Source organism: Mesoplodon mirus (assembly GCF_964341445.2).
Source record: "Mesoplodon mirus genome assembly, chromosome: 11".
Taxonomy (NCBI): domain Eukaryota; kingdom Metazoa; phylum Chordata; class Mammalia; order Artiodactyla; family Ziphiidae; genus Mesoplodon; species Mesoplodon mirus.
In genome coordinates this window covers 23,043,438-23,058,124 of record NC_138987.1, presented here as the reverse complement: position 1 = coordinate 23,058,124, position 14,687 = coordinate 23,043,438, and the positions used below count along the sequence as shown (strand labels likewise).

Here is a 14,687-nt window from a genome sequence, read left to right as displayed (position 1 = left end):
GACCTAGAAGAACTAAAGATGAATCAAGCATCGATTAAAAACACAATACATGAAATAAAAAATACTCTAGACGGGATCAATAGCAGAATAACTGAGGCAGAAGAACGGATAAGTGAGGTGGAAGATAAAATAGTGGAAATAACTGATGCAGAGCAAAATAAAGAAAAAAGAATGAAAAGAACAGAGGACAGTCTCAGAGACCTCTGGGACAACATTAAACGCACCAACATTCGAATTATAGGGGTTCCAGAAGAAGAAGAGAAAAAGAAAGGGACTGAGAAAATATTTAAAGAGATTATAGTTGAAAACTTCCCTAATATGGGAAAGGAAATAGTTAATCAACTCCAGGAGGCACAGACAGTCCCATACAGAATAAATCCAAGGAGAAATACGCCAAGACACATATTAATCAAACTGTCAAAAATTAAACACAAAGAAATCATATTAAAAGCAGCAAGGCAAAAACAACAAATAACACACAAGGGAATCCCCATCAGGATAACAGCTGATCTCTCAGCAGAAACTCTACAAGCCAGAAGGGAGTGGCAGGACATAATTAAAGTGATGAAGGAGAAAAACATGCAACCAAGATTACTCTACCCAGCAAGGATCTCATTCAGATTTGATGGAGAAATTAAAACGTTTACAGACAAGCAAAAGCTGAGAGAGTTCAGCACCACCAAACCAGCTTTACAACAAATGCTAAAGGAACTTCTCTAGGCAACAAACACAACAGAAGGAAAAGACCTACAATAACGAACCCAAAACAATTAAGAAAATGGGAATAGGAACATACATATCGATAATTACCTTAAATGTAAATGGACTAAATGCTCCCACCAAAAGATACAGATTGGCTGAATGGATACAAAAACAAGACCCATATATATGCTGTCTACAAGAGACCCACTTCAGACCTAGAGACACATACAGACTGAAAGTAAGGGGATGGAAAAAGATATTCCATGCAAATGGAAATCAAAAGAAAGCTGGAGTAGCAATTCTCATATCAGACAAAATAGACTTTAAAATAAAGACTACTAGTAGAGACAAAGAAGGACACTACCTAATGATCAAGGGATCGATCCAAGAAGAAGATATAACAATTGTAAATATTTATGCACCCAACATAGGAGCACCTCAATACATAAGGCAAATACTAACAGCCATAAAAGGAGAAATCGACAGTAACACAATCATAGTAGGGGACTTTAACACCCCACTTTCACCAATGGACAGATCATCCAAAATGAAAATAAATAAGGAAACACAAGCTTTAAATGATACATTAAACAAGATGGACTTAATTGATATTTATAGGACATTCCATCCAAGAACAACAGAATACACATTTTTCTCAAGTGCTCATGGAACATTCTCCAGGATAGATCATATCTTGGGTCACAAATCAAGCCTTGGTAAATTTAAGAAAATTGAAATTGTATCAAGTATCTTTTCCGACCACAATGCTATGAGACTAGATATCAATTACAGGAAAAGAGCTGTAAAAAATACAAACACATGGAGGCTAAACAATACACTACTTAATAACGAAGTGATCACTGAAGAAATCAAAGAGGAAATTAAAAAATACCTAGAAACAAATGACAATGGAGACACGACGACCCAAAACCTATGGGATGCAGCAAAAGCAGTTCTAAGAGGGAAGTTTATAGCAATACAATCCCACCTTAAGAAACAGGAAACATCTCGAATAAACAACCTAACCTTGCACCTAAAGCAATTAGAGAAAGAAGAACAAAAACATCCCAAAGTTAGCAGAAGGAAAGAAATCATAAAAATCAGATCAGAAATCAATGAAAAAGAAATGAAGGAAACGATAGCAAAGATCAATAAAACTAAAAGCTGGTTCTTTGAGAAGATAAACAAAATTGATAAACCATTAGCCAGACTCATCAAGAAAAAAAGGGAGAAGACTCAAATCAATAGAATTAGAAATGAAAAAGGAGAAGTAACAACTGACACTGCAGAAATACAAAAGATCATGAGAGATTACTATAAGCAACTCTATGCCAATAAAATGGACAACCTGGAAGAAATGGACAAATTCTTAGAAATGCACAACCTGCCAAGACTGAACCAGGAAGAAATAGAAAACATGAACAGACCAATCACAAGCACTGAAATTGAAACTGTGATAAAAAATCTTCCAACAAACAAAAGCCCAGGACCAGATGGCTTCACAGGCGAATTCTATCAAGCATTTAGAGAAGAGCTAACACCTATCCTTCTGAAACTCTTCCAAAATATAGCAGAGGGAGGAACACTCCCAAACTCATTCTACGAGGCCACCATCACCTTGATACCAAAACCAGACAAGGATGTCACAAAGAAAGAAAACTACAGGCCAATATCACTGATGAACATAGATGCAAAAATCCTCAACAAAATACTAGCAAACAGAATCCAACAGCACATTAAAAGGATCATACACCATGATCAAGTGGGGTTTATTCCAGGAATGCAAGGATTCTTCAATATACGCAAATCAATCAACGTGATACACCATATTAACAAATTGAAGGAGAAAAACCATATGATCATCTCAATAGATGCAGAGAAAGCTTTCGACAAAATTCAACACCCATTTATGATAAAAACCCTGCAGAAAGTAGGCATAGAGGGAACTTTCCTCAACATAATAAAGGCCATATATGACAAACCCACAGCCAGCATCGTCCTCAATGGTGAAAAACTGAAACCATTTCCACTAAGATCAGGAACAAGACAAGGTTGCCCACTCTCACCACTCTTATTCAACCTAGTTTTGGAAGTTTTAGCCACAGCAATCAGAGAAGAAAAGGAAATAAAAGGAATCCAAATTGGAAAAGAAGAAGTAAAGCTGTCACTGTTTGCAGATGACATGATACTATACATAGAGAATCCTAAAGATGCTACCAGAAAACAACTAGAGCTAATCAATGAATTTGGTAAAGTTGCAGGATACAAAATTAATGCACAGAAATCTCTGGCATTCCTATATACTAATGATGAAAAATCTGAAAGTGAAATCAAGGAAACACTCCCATTTACCATTGCAACAAAAAGAATAAAATATCTAGGAATAAACCTACCTAAGGAGACAAAAGACCTGTATGCAGAAAATTATAAGACACTGATGAAAGAAATTAAAGATGATACAAATAGATGGAGAGATGTACCATGTTCTTGGATTGGAAGAATCAACATTGTGAAAATGACTCTACTACCCAAAGCAATCTACAGATTCAATGCAATCCCTATCAAACTACCACTGGCATTTTTCACAGAACTAGAACAAAAAATTTCACAATTTGTATGGAAACACAAAAGACCCCGAATAGCCAAAGCAATCTTGAGAACGAAAAATGGAGCTGGAGGAATCAGGCTCCCTGACTTCAGACTATACTACAAAGCTACAGTAATCAAGACAGTGTGGTACTGGCACAAAAACAGAAAGATAGATCAATGGAACAGGATAGAAAGCCCAGAGATAAACCCACGGACATATGGTCACCTTATCTTTGATAAAGGAGGCAGGAATGTACAGTGGAGAAAGGACAGTCTCTTCAATAAGTGGTGCTGGGAAAACTGGATAGGGACATGTAAAAGTATGAGATTAGATCACTCCCTAACACCATACACAAAAATAAGCTCAAAATGGATTAAAGACCTAAATGTAAGGCCAGAAACTATCAAACTCTTAGAGGAAAACATAGGCAGAACACTCTATGACATAAATCACAGCAAGATCCTTTTTGACCCACCTCCTAGAGAAATGGAAATAAAGACAAAAATAAACACATGGGACCTAATGAAACTTAAAAGCTTTTGCACAGCAAAGGAAACCATAAACAAGACCAAAAGACAACCCTCAGAATGGGAGAAAATATTTGCAAATGAAGCAACTGACAAAGGATTAATCTCCAAAATTTATAAGCAGCTCATGCAGCTCAATAGCAAAAAAAACAAACAACCCAATCCAAAAATGGGCAGAAGACCTAAATAGACATTTCTCCACAGAAGATATACAGACTGCCAACAAACACATGAAAGGATGCTCAACATTTTTACTCATTAGAGAAATGCAAATCAAAACTACAATGAGATATCATCTCACACCAGTCAGAATGGCCATCATCAAAAAATCTAGAAACAATAAATGCTGGAGAGGGTGTGGAGAAAAGGGAACACTCTTGCACTGCTGGTGGGAATGTGAATTGGTACAGCCGCTATGGAGAACAGTATGGAGGTTCCTTAAAAAACTACAAATAGAGGGCCTCCCTGGTGGCGCAGTGGTTGGGAGTCCGCCTGCCGATGCAGGGGATACGGGTTCGTGCCCCGGTCTGGGAGGATCCCATATGCCGCGGAGCGGCTGGGCCCGTGAGCCATGGCTGCGGAGCCTGCGCATCCGGAGCCTGTGCTCCGCAACGGGGGAGGCCACAGCAGTGAGAGGCCCGCATACCGCAAAAAAAAAAAACTACAAATAGAACTACCATATGACCCAGCAATCCCACTACTAGGCATATACCCTGAGAAAACCATAATTCAAAAAGAGACATGTACCAAAATGTTCATAGCAGCCCTATTTACAATAGCCCGGAGATGGAAACAACCTAAGTGTCCATCATCGGATGAATGGATAAAGAAGATGTGGCACATATATACAATGGAATATTACTCAGCCATAAAAAGAAATGAAATTGAGCTATTTGTAATGAGGTGGATAGACCTAGAGTCTGTCATACAGAGTGAAGTAAGTCAGAAAGAGAAAGACAAATACTGTATGCTGACACATATATATGGAATTTAAGAAAAAAAAATGTCATGAAGAACATAGGGGTAAGACAGGAATAAAAACACAGACCTACTAGAGAATGGACTTGAGGATATGGGGAGGGGGAAGGGTAAGCTGTGACAAAGTGAAAGAGTGGCATGGACATATATACACTACCAAACGTAAGGTAGATAGCTAGTGGGAAGCAGCCGCATAGCACAGGGAGATCAGCTTGGTGCTTTGTAACCGCCTGGAGGGGTGGGATAGGGAGGGTGGGAGGGAGACGCAAAAGGGAGGGGATAGGGAAACATATGTATATGTATAACTGATTAAATTTGTTATAAAGCAAAAAATAAAAAAAAAAAGAAAAAAAAAAAAAAGAAATGGTCAAACTCAAGTTATCAGAGAAATGCAAATTAAAAGATATCACTTTACACCTGCTGGCCTGGCAAAAATTACAAAGCTGGATGATACCTAGTGTCACTAAAGAAGTGAGGATATAGGAGCCCTCACACGCTATTGATGGGAATGCACAGATTGGAGGGCAATCAAATTTGATATTTATATATCCTGTAACTTAGTGATTCTGGTCCTAGCTACATATACTCAAGAAATTCTCATTTCTGTAAAAGTTCAACCAAGCTTTGCTGGGGCAGCAAAGAGTTGGAGACAATCTATATATCTATTAACTAGGGAATGAACAATAAAATGTACTGGAGGTACCCCATGGAGGGTAGCAATCAGGTGTAACAAATAATATGTACATACAACAAGGATAAATCTTAAAAACATAGTATCAAGTGAGATAAGAAACAGAAGAAAATAATTAACACTTTAACATTTATGCAAATTTAAAATATTTACATATAAACATAAACATTTTACAAGAAAACATACATTACACATACATTTACAAAGAATGTACAATAAATACATTAGAAAGATCGCCTATGGGGAGGTGTGATTCTGTGATTAAATATATATCTGGTTTTCATCACTCTTCCTGGCACACAGCTCTAATATCCTTGTAATTTCCCATATAAGAAGAGCCTTAGGGGCATCTTTTGTTATACTATTTAGTTTTGTTCCTGGTTCCTGAAATAGCTCCAGGGTATAAAAGTGAAATGGTGTCTTACATTATTCATATAACAAGCCCCTTTTAACCACACCTGAGTTTCTGTTAATAAAGTGATTTCTGAAAAGCCCCTAGATAACCTAAGGATAGGGGCTGGTTACCAGAGGAACCAACCCCTTGATTAGAGTTGGAACTTTCAGCCCCACCCTCCAGACCTCCAGAGGACAGGGAAGTGAGTGGCTGGAGATTGAGTTCAATCACAAACGGCCAATGATTTAATCAATCATACCTACATAATGAATGAAGACTCCATAAAAAAACCAAAAGGGCGAGATTCACAGAGCATCTGGGTTGCTGAACACAAGATGTAGGAAGAGTGATACACCCAAATTGAGCACGGAAGCTCTACACCCCTTCCCACATACCGTGCCCCATGCATCTCTTCCATGTGGCTGTTCCAGAGTTTTATCCTTGTATAATAAACCAGTAATCTAATAAGTATAGTTGTCAGAAGCACAGGTAACAAACAACCTGGACTGGCAATTGGCATATGCCAATTGGGGTTAGGGGGCAGTCTTGTAGGACTGAACCCTTAACCTATGGGATCTGATGTTATCTCCAGGTAGGTAGTTTCAGAAGTGAGTTAAATCACAGGACACCCAGCTCGTGTTAGAGAATTGCTGGATGTGTGGAAAACTCACACATCTGGTGTCAGAAATGAAGTATTGTTGTAGTTGCGTAAAGGAAACACATAGGAGGAGTGTGTTTTCCTTTAGAGGAGGGAAATGAGAATGGGAAATTTTTAAAAGGAAATAAACACAGCAAGAAGCTAAGTCTTAGATAGACCTAATAGGATAATGGGCTATAAACTAATATGATTTACTCAATCTTCTGTACTTGAGATCTCACAAAAGCTTATAAGGGATATGAATTAAGCTCATTATGCACTGGACAATTGCTAGTATCTCTGGCATTTTCTCAAAACAAAGTGGTGAAAATCTATTCCGAGACCACATTTATACAATATGATTCCTGGCTAATTAATTCCATAAGTTGTTGGTCAACTTTAACCCCTAAATTGAAAATTCACCTCAATAATATAGAGCGGTTTAAACTGATTTAAAGAGCACATTTTAGGGTTTCCCTGGTGGTGCAGTGGTTGAGAGTCCACCTGCCGATGCAGGGGACACGGGTTCGTGCCCCGGTCTGGGAAGATCCCACATGCCACAGAGTGGCTGGGCCCGTGAGCCATGGCCGCTGAGCCTGCGCATCCGGAGCCTGTGCTCCGCAACGGGAGAGGCCACAACAGTGAGAGGCCCGCGTACAGAAAAAAAAAAAAAAAAAAAAAAGCACATTTTAACCCTATAAATTGGTATATTATAAATACATAGTTTAAAGGAAATTCATCACTATATTGAAAGGAAGACCATTTCTTCACACTAAAGAAATTTAAACCAATTTTATCCTGAAATATCCTTGGTGATCAACTTTGCAGGAGAGGGGAAAAAAAAAAGTGAATAAATAAATAAATCCTTAGCCCTGAAATGTGCATGGCTCTGAGTCTGATGAAACTTCTCTACAATGAGGAAGGAGAAAAACCAGGGCTTAGGAATTAGGCCTACTTCTCACAAGAGTATGATGAATACTGTTAACAAGGGCTGTGAAGTATTAACTAAAACCAGGTGTGTACAATAGATGTGCCCTAGCCTCCAACTTTCTAAATCTCTCAGGTGCTTACTGTTTATTCTATTTATTTTGTCATCTTGTCATAAACTATCCTTTTTTTTTTTTTTTTTTTGCGGTACGCGGGCCTCTCACTGCTGTGGCCTCTCCCGTTGTGGAGCACAGGCTCCGGATGCACAGGCTCAGCAGCCATGGCTCACGGGCCCAGTCACTCCACGGCATGTGGGATCTTCCCGGACCAGGGCATGAACCCATGTCCCCTGCATCGGCACACGGACTCTCAACCACTGCGCCACCAGGGAAGCCTGTCATAAACTATCTTAATTGGTGATTATATATTGTAAACCAAAAAAAAGTTATTAAGCACTAGAAGTCAGGAACTATCTTTTTAAGTTCCCCAGAAAATGCATGGAGGCAACCAAAGACTGAGGAAGCTGTATAATAGTCCTGATAGGGAATACCCTGAGAACCTACCAGACTCATTAGGGTCAACAGTACACCTGCCAAATGTCCTAAACCCTCTTCTGCACCATATGTCCTTCCCCACTCCAGTAACTACCCAATACCCTTCCCACCTTCTCTACTCTCCCACCCTTGCCTAGTCAGTCTTGTAAACTTCTATTCTTCCTTCAAACTCCAGCTAAAATGTCATTTCAGGAAGCCTGTCTTGTTCATCTTCTTCCCCCAGACAGAAAGCTTCCTTCCTTTGTTCTAACTTTGTACCTTATACTTGTTTCTACTGTTCAATTTATCACACATGATGTAATTTGTTTGTATATCTGCCTCCCCTACCAGACCGTAAGTCCTAAATTCCTTAGATGCACAGGCTTTTTGAATTAATTCCTAAATTCCTCCCCTAAATTCCTTAGATGCACAGGCTTTTTGAATTAATTCCTAAATTCCTCCCCTAAATTCCTTAGATGCACCGGCTTTTTGAATCCCTTTTGCCCCAAAACAGTGCCAAGATCCATTATAGGTTCTCAAGGATTTACTGAATGCATGAATATCTGAAGCAAGGAAAATCAGTTGCCAGATGTCAAATGAATCTATAAAGCCTGCCTGCAAAAACCCATTGGTTGTTACAGTCAACTCCCAATTTTTCTTTTTCTTGAGATTACACATAAGATAAACAAGTTACTAAAGATTTTTATTTTTAAAGATAAGTAACTGATAGAATTAATTGCAGAAATGGAATTAATAGTTTATTTAATACAGATCCCAAATACATGGGAGAATCTCCCACTGGGATGATTCTTACTGGAACCGACTTTCCACAGTCTCCTTCCCTACAGCACTATGTGCAAAAACAGACACTCGGCTGACAGGAAGCTGTAAGTCTAGTAGTGTTGAAAGTCAGGGATACAAGCTGGACAACCTTTCAAGATATTTTGTCAACCCTACAATTCCCCCAATTATTAAGATACAAGGCAACTAGCTTCATTCCATTGATAGTAAGTGCCATCTGATAACACATGAATTTATTGGCCTGGCTAGTTAAGCCTGATTGTGACAGGCAGGGTAGAAAATAAAATTCAAATTCAATCACCTGTGGTAGGCAGAAAAATGCGCCCCCCACACCAGCCAATGATCTCCACAACCTATTCCACAGAACTTGTAAGTATGTCACCTTACACAGTAAAAGGGACTCTGTAAATGCGATTAATTTAAGGATTTTGAGATGAGATTATCCTGTATTATCCAGTGGGCCCCATGTAATCACAAGGGCCCCTGTAAGAGGGAGGCAAAAAAGTCAGGGGAGGAGATGTGATGACAGAAGCAAAGACCAGAGAAGAGAGAAGGATTTGAAGATGCTATGCACTGCCAGCTTTGAAAATGGGGAAAAGGACCGTGAATCAAGGGATGCAGGCCTCCTCTAGAAGCTGGGAAATGCAAGGAAAAGGATTCTCCCTAGAGCCTCCAAAAGGAACTAAGCACTGCTGACACTTTGATTTTAGCCCAGTAAGAGCTATTTTTTGTCTTCTGACCTCCAGAACTTCAAGATAATAAATTTGTGTTGTTTTAAGCCCCCAAAAGTTTTGGTAATTTATTACAGCAGCAACAGGAAACTAATGCAATGCCTAAACAATATCTTCTTAGTCAGCAATGGTAATCAAAACTTACCTTCTAAGACAGAATGATCTCGAACAGCTTCTGCAGCTAATACAGACTTCCCACAACCTGCCATTCCATATATGGTGACCCATCCTGGTTCACCACTCAGTTTGAAGAGCTTCTGCTGAATTGCATTCACTAGCTTCCTCCTAGTAACAAAAACAACGGGCCTCTGTGGTACTCCACCTTCACACAGGACTGTCCTTACTGAAATCCAAAACAAAACAAGCATGAATGAAGAGAACTCTGAAATGGTTACTCAAGTAATACCATAAAAACCAAAGAGAGCAAGGCTGAGGTCTCAGCCTCAGAATTTCCAAGAGAAGAAAATGTGGCTAGCATATTAACTTCAACTTTGATCTCTCAGAACACCCAGAACGAAAGCAAGCATATACCTCTCAAGATGACTAAAGACAATGAAAATCTCCATCTGTATCTGCCCTTACTCACCCTATTCCTCCCTGACTCTCCAATCTTTTTCTCATACTAAAGACTGAGAAGAGAGTGTAAAGGAAAGAATATGGAATTGCTTTCAAGAACACAGATTTCTAAAGATTCTTATTATTTCCTATGCTTGAACTTGATAAACACAAAACTGAAGAACTTAAAGGACTATAAATTGCCCTATTATCTCTAAAAATTATGGTATGTATATTATTACCTCAGCAGTAGATAGTTCACTGGGCAAGGAAATGAGAGAGGTAACACAAATGCAAATAAAAATATTTGAATTGGGGTTTCCCTGGTGGCGTAGTGGTTGCGAGTCTGCCTGCCGATGCAGGGGAAACGGGTTCGTGCCCCAGTCCGGGAAGATCCCACATGCCGCGGAGCAGCTGGGCCCGTGAGCCATGGCTGCTGGGCCTGCGCGTCCGGAGCCTGTGCTCCGCAACGGGAGAGGCTACAGCAGTGAGAGGCCCGCGTACCGAAAAAAAAAAAAAAAATTTGACTTGGAAAATGATAATTTTTTCACATACATGATTCAGTGAACTGATCAGTCTCTCTAGCAGATTTCATCTACAATAAGACAAAACTGCAGCAACGGAACTTTTATGATAGAAAGTATCATGGATACAAACCATATGAAGTTATTCCAACTGAATCTTTGCCATTGGAAGAAGAGATGACAGGAATGCCACCATGGAGAAGGCTGGCAAGATCTTTATACCCTTCATGTAGCAGAGCATTGTAGAATGATATATAGGAATAATTATCTTTTTCAAGTATCGTTTTAATTAGCATAGCTGCTCGTTGCCGTTGGGTGGGCTAAAAAAAAAAAAAAGTAGTTTAGTATACTACAAAGAATATATTTGCAACATAAATTAGTGGAGACCAGTACAAGTTTTGAAATAAATTCTAAAAATTTTTAAGAAAGCATAGACTGCCTCAAAGGGCTTTACCTCATTTTTTACTTTTTCCTCCTCCGACACTGTTAAAACTCCATTACTAATCATGTGATCCATGATGTAGGATGTTTTGATGTCCCTTTCCAGGGCTTCTCTATGTTGAAGCAAACAATTTCGAGCTTTTGCATCCATCCTCCCTCAAATTCTTCCTTCTCTGTCAACCATGAGCTACAGGCAAACATCAAAATATTTGTCAAGCCAATAAAGACATGAAAAGATATATAACCTCACTGGTAATGAAAAAATGTAAAGAAAATAAGACTTCTTTTGCAAAGATTTTTTTTCCTATTTATTTTAACAGAGTTTATTTAAACTCTCCTATGTGTCCGCCCACAGAAAGGAGAACGGAAGGGGGACGCCGAAAAGAAAACGAGCAGGCTGTCTGCACCGCTCACTCTGTCCTCCCCTGGGCTTCATCTATGTCCTGGCTTTCCCCACTGGACTTTCATCAGCCAGACATGCAAAGACTTCTTTTAAATAAACAAAATCTAATGCTTTCAAAGGTGTGAAGTAATGGGTATTCTTTTAAGATACCTGAGGAGAGTACAAAGTGGATGCAACTTTTCTGGAAGGCTATATAAGGTAAGATGTGTTTAAAGTAAGCATTCTCTTTAACCCAGAAATCCCGCTTCTAGGAATTTACCTCAGAGAGATATTCATATATGTATGCAAAAATATCCACAAAAAGGGTTAATAGAGAGTGTTTAGGTAAGATAAAAATATTAAAACCTAAATGCCCATCATTCGGAGTATGGATTAAAAAATTAGAGGATGTACATAAGGTGGAATATTATATAGCCATTTAAAATAAGACATCTCCATGTACTGACATGGAAAGGTGCTCATGACACATCACTGATTGAAAAAAATTTAAATGATACCATGTAGAGTACAAAATATGTGTTGGTCTCATATAAATGCATAGAGAGATGTTTAGAAGTCTGTTCAACAAAATGTTTGGGTTACTTCCAAGTAGCAAGATTTGGGGGGAATTTTCCCCCGTTCTTTTTTTCTTCTTTTCTGTACTGTCTTAATTTTTTTTCAATACACATTATCATTTGTACAATTTTAAAACTTCCTTTAAGATTTTATAAACAATGGTCATACTAAAGTCCTAATATTTATAAACTACTTGATTTCTTTACCATCATTAAGACTAAATAGAGCATTCTTGGTATTGAGTATTAGTTCTCACTCAAGATGGGTGTCAGCTGGTAGGTCTTCATTGATAAACACATTTCTCATGTGCTTACTCCACTAATTTTTCAGCTGAGCTGCTAACTATGACAAAGCAACAGAAAATATCCTCTGATGTCATTTCTTAGACTAGGAGGACACAAAGAATAATATTCTTCACAGTATAATACTTTAAGTTCCTACCGACTTTATTTCAAATATGATGCAAATTTTTCAATAGGTATAAAACCCAGATCAGAACATTTGCAAGTTTTTAAACAGAATCTATCCAATGTAATACAGTGAGTGTCTAAATGCGTTTATTTATATACTCATTCAATAAACATTTGAGCCCCTCCTATGTGTCAGGCCGTGAATCCACAGAGATTAAATCATACCCCTAAAGGAATTCACAATCTGGTAGGAGAGTAAAATACAGATAATTATAATGTGATGTACTAAGCGCCAAGAGATAAGCACAAGTAATTTTGAGCACACAGAAGAGGAGCAATAATCAGTAAGCTTCATTAATCAATAATCAATAATGACTATAAAAAGTACCACCGAATGTGTCACTTTCAAACACAGGTAAATAGAGCATTTGCCTATGCTTGTCAAGGTTCACAAAATGCCCAGTACTGGCATGAAACTGATTGATAAAAGAAAAAGTTATGGTTAGGATCAAGGCTACATTTTTAAATGTTAGTGTTTTTATGATCTCAAGTTAAACATAAAACGTCCCGGGCTTCCCTGGTGGTGCAGTAATTAAGAACCCCCCTGCCAATGCAGGGGACACGGGTTCGAGCCCTGGTCCGGGTTCGAGCCCTGGTCGGGGGGAATTCCACATGCCGCGGAGCAACTAAGCCCGTGCGCCTCAACTACTGAGCCTGCGCTCTAGAGCCCGTGCGCCACAACTACCCAGCCCGTGTTCCACAAGAGAAGCCAACGCAATGAGAAGCCCGCACACAGCAACAAAGACCCAATGCAACCAAAAATAATAAACTAATTAATTTTTTAAAAATCATATTAAAACATAAAAGTCGGGCCTCCCTGGTGGCGCAGTGGTTGAGAGTCCGCCTGCCGATGCAGGGGATACGGGTTCGTGCCCCGGTCTGGGAGGATCCCATATGCCGCGGAGCGGCTGGGCCCGTGAGCCATGGCCGCTGAGCCTGCGCATCCGGAGCCTGTGCTCCGCAACGGGAGAGGCCACAGCAGTGAGAGGCCCGCGTACCGCAAAAAAAAAAAAAAAAAAAAAAAACATAAAAGTCCCTTAATTTTTCAGTAATAAAACTCTATTTGACAAAACAAAAATGAACTTTTTAGCTTTTGTCCAATAGCTAAGGCAATAGACACACTCTGACCACCTGAAACTAGTTTCCAACTTTACCTAGCCCTATTAAAACTAAAGACGTTAAGTTTTATACATTTTTTAACTCTGCACACATTTAGATATTCTGAACAAATTCTCAGTGTCCCACCTTTCGTAACCACATCAACATGTAAAGTCAGGGCTCTCCAGGCTTGTGAAATATAAAGGACAATTTCATCCAGGAAAACCGTAATAGTTGACCATTTCCTCTTTAGATAATTTCACTTCCTGGTACAGTATCAGAATGATTAATAATAATTCCTTGACCCAGAATTCTGAGTCTCTAAAATCGACTACTGAACCTCCGAAGAACCGGGTTCGGGGAGAAAAGCGAGGCGCAAAGTTACCCAAACCTTCGCACCTGGGTCTTCACTGGGAAGAGAAGCCCTGCAAAGACAGACCGGAAAATCAAGGTAGGGGTGAGTGGAGGCAACGGGACTTCCGAAAGGAAATTCGGGGCTCGGGCCACAGCCCGGGGGCAGGTCGGGGCCTCACAGGTGTCTCACCTGGGCCTCCGCAACCGGGGGACTCCTGAAGACCCCCGGGAACCTCCGACCTGCGGAGGAGGCGTCACCCCCGCAGGCGGCCCACGCAGTCCCGAGGCGCCGAGGTGAGTATTCCAACCCAGACACAAAGGAAGGAGGGCCACTCGGACTGTCGTTTCTTCCCTCCCGCTGCAGTTGCACCCGGGCGGGAGCCCGGAGCCACTCCGGACGCCGCCGCGTCTACTTCAAGTCCTTGCGGGTCGCTGACAGCCCAGACGCCTCACCTCCGCTCCCTCACCCCTTCTGCCCAGGAATAAAGCCAGCCTCTCCGCCTCAGGGCCGTGGAGCAGTCAAAACCCGCCAGTCCGCCCCGCTGGGACAACGCGGGCCCTCGCAGGCCAATAAACACACCCAGAACCCCTCCAGGCGGCCGTCGCCGCGCGCGCTCCGGCTCCAGCTAGCGTCCGCGCGCGCACAAAAAAAGCCTCCGCCGCACCAACTGGGGCGTGCCTCGCTCCAACGAAGGGCGGACCGAGGCGGCGGCGCGCTCGACGTGACGCGCGCTGCCCCGCCCCGCCCCACTCCGCCCTCCCCGCGTCCCGGTGGC

At 40.6% G+C, this 14,687-nt stretch overlaps 1 protein-coding gene across 3 annotated transcripts in view; it reads right to left on the bottom strand.

Annotated features, from left to right (window-relative positions):
* Window positions 1-14,276, bottom strand: part of APAF1 (apoptotic peptidase activating factor 1) — a 99,464-nt gene extending 85,188 nt beyond the window's left edge. The window contains exons 1-4 of one of the 3 annotated variants that reach the window (XM_082636027.1): window positions 14,102-14,276; window positions 11,045-11,218; window positions 10,724-10,910; window positions 9,657-9,854 (exon numbers count right to left, since the gene is read on the bottom strand). In XM_082636027.1, coding sequence (XP_082492153.1) covers window positions 9,657-9,854; window positions 10,724-10,910; window positions 11,045-11,182 — 523 coding nt within the window. In that variant the 5' untranslated portion in view covers window positions 11,183-11,218; window positions 14,102-14,276. Of the gene's footprint in view, window positions 1-9,656; window positions 9,855-10,723; window positions 10,911-11,044; window positions 11,219-13,704; window positions 13,776-14,101 lie in introns of those variants that run through there. The other 2 variants (XM_082636028.1, XM_082636029.1) reach the window with 2 other exon arrangements.
* Between the last annotated feature and the right edge of the window lie 411 nt (window positions 14,277-14,687).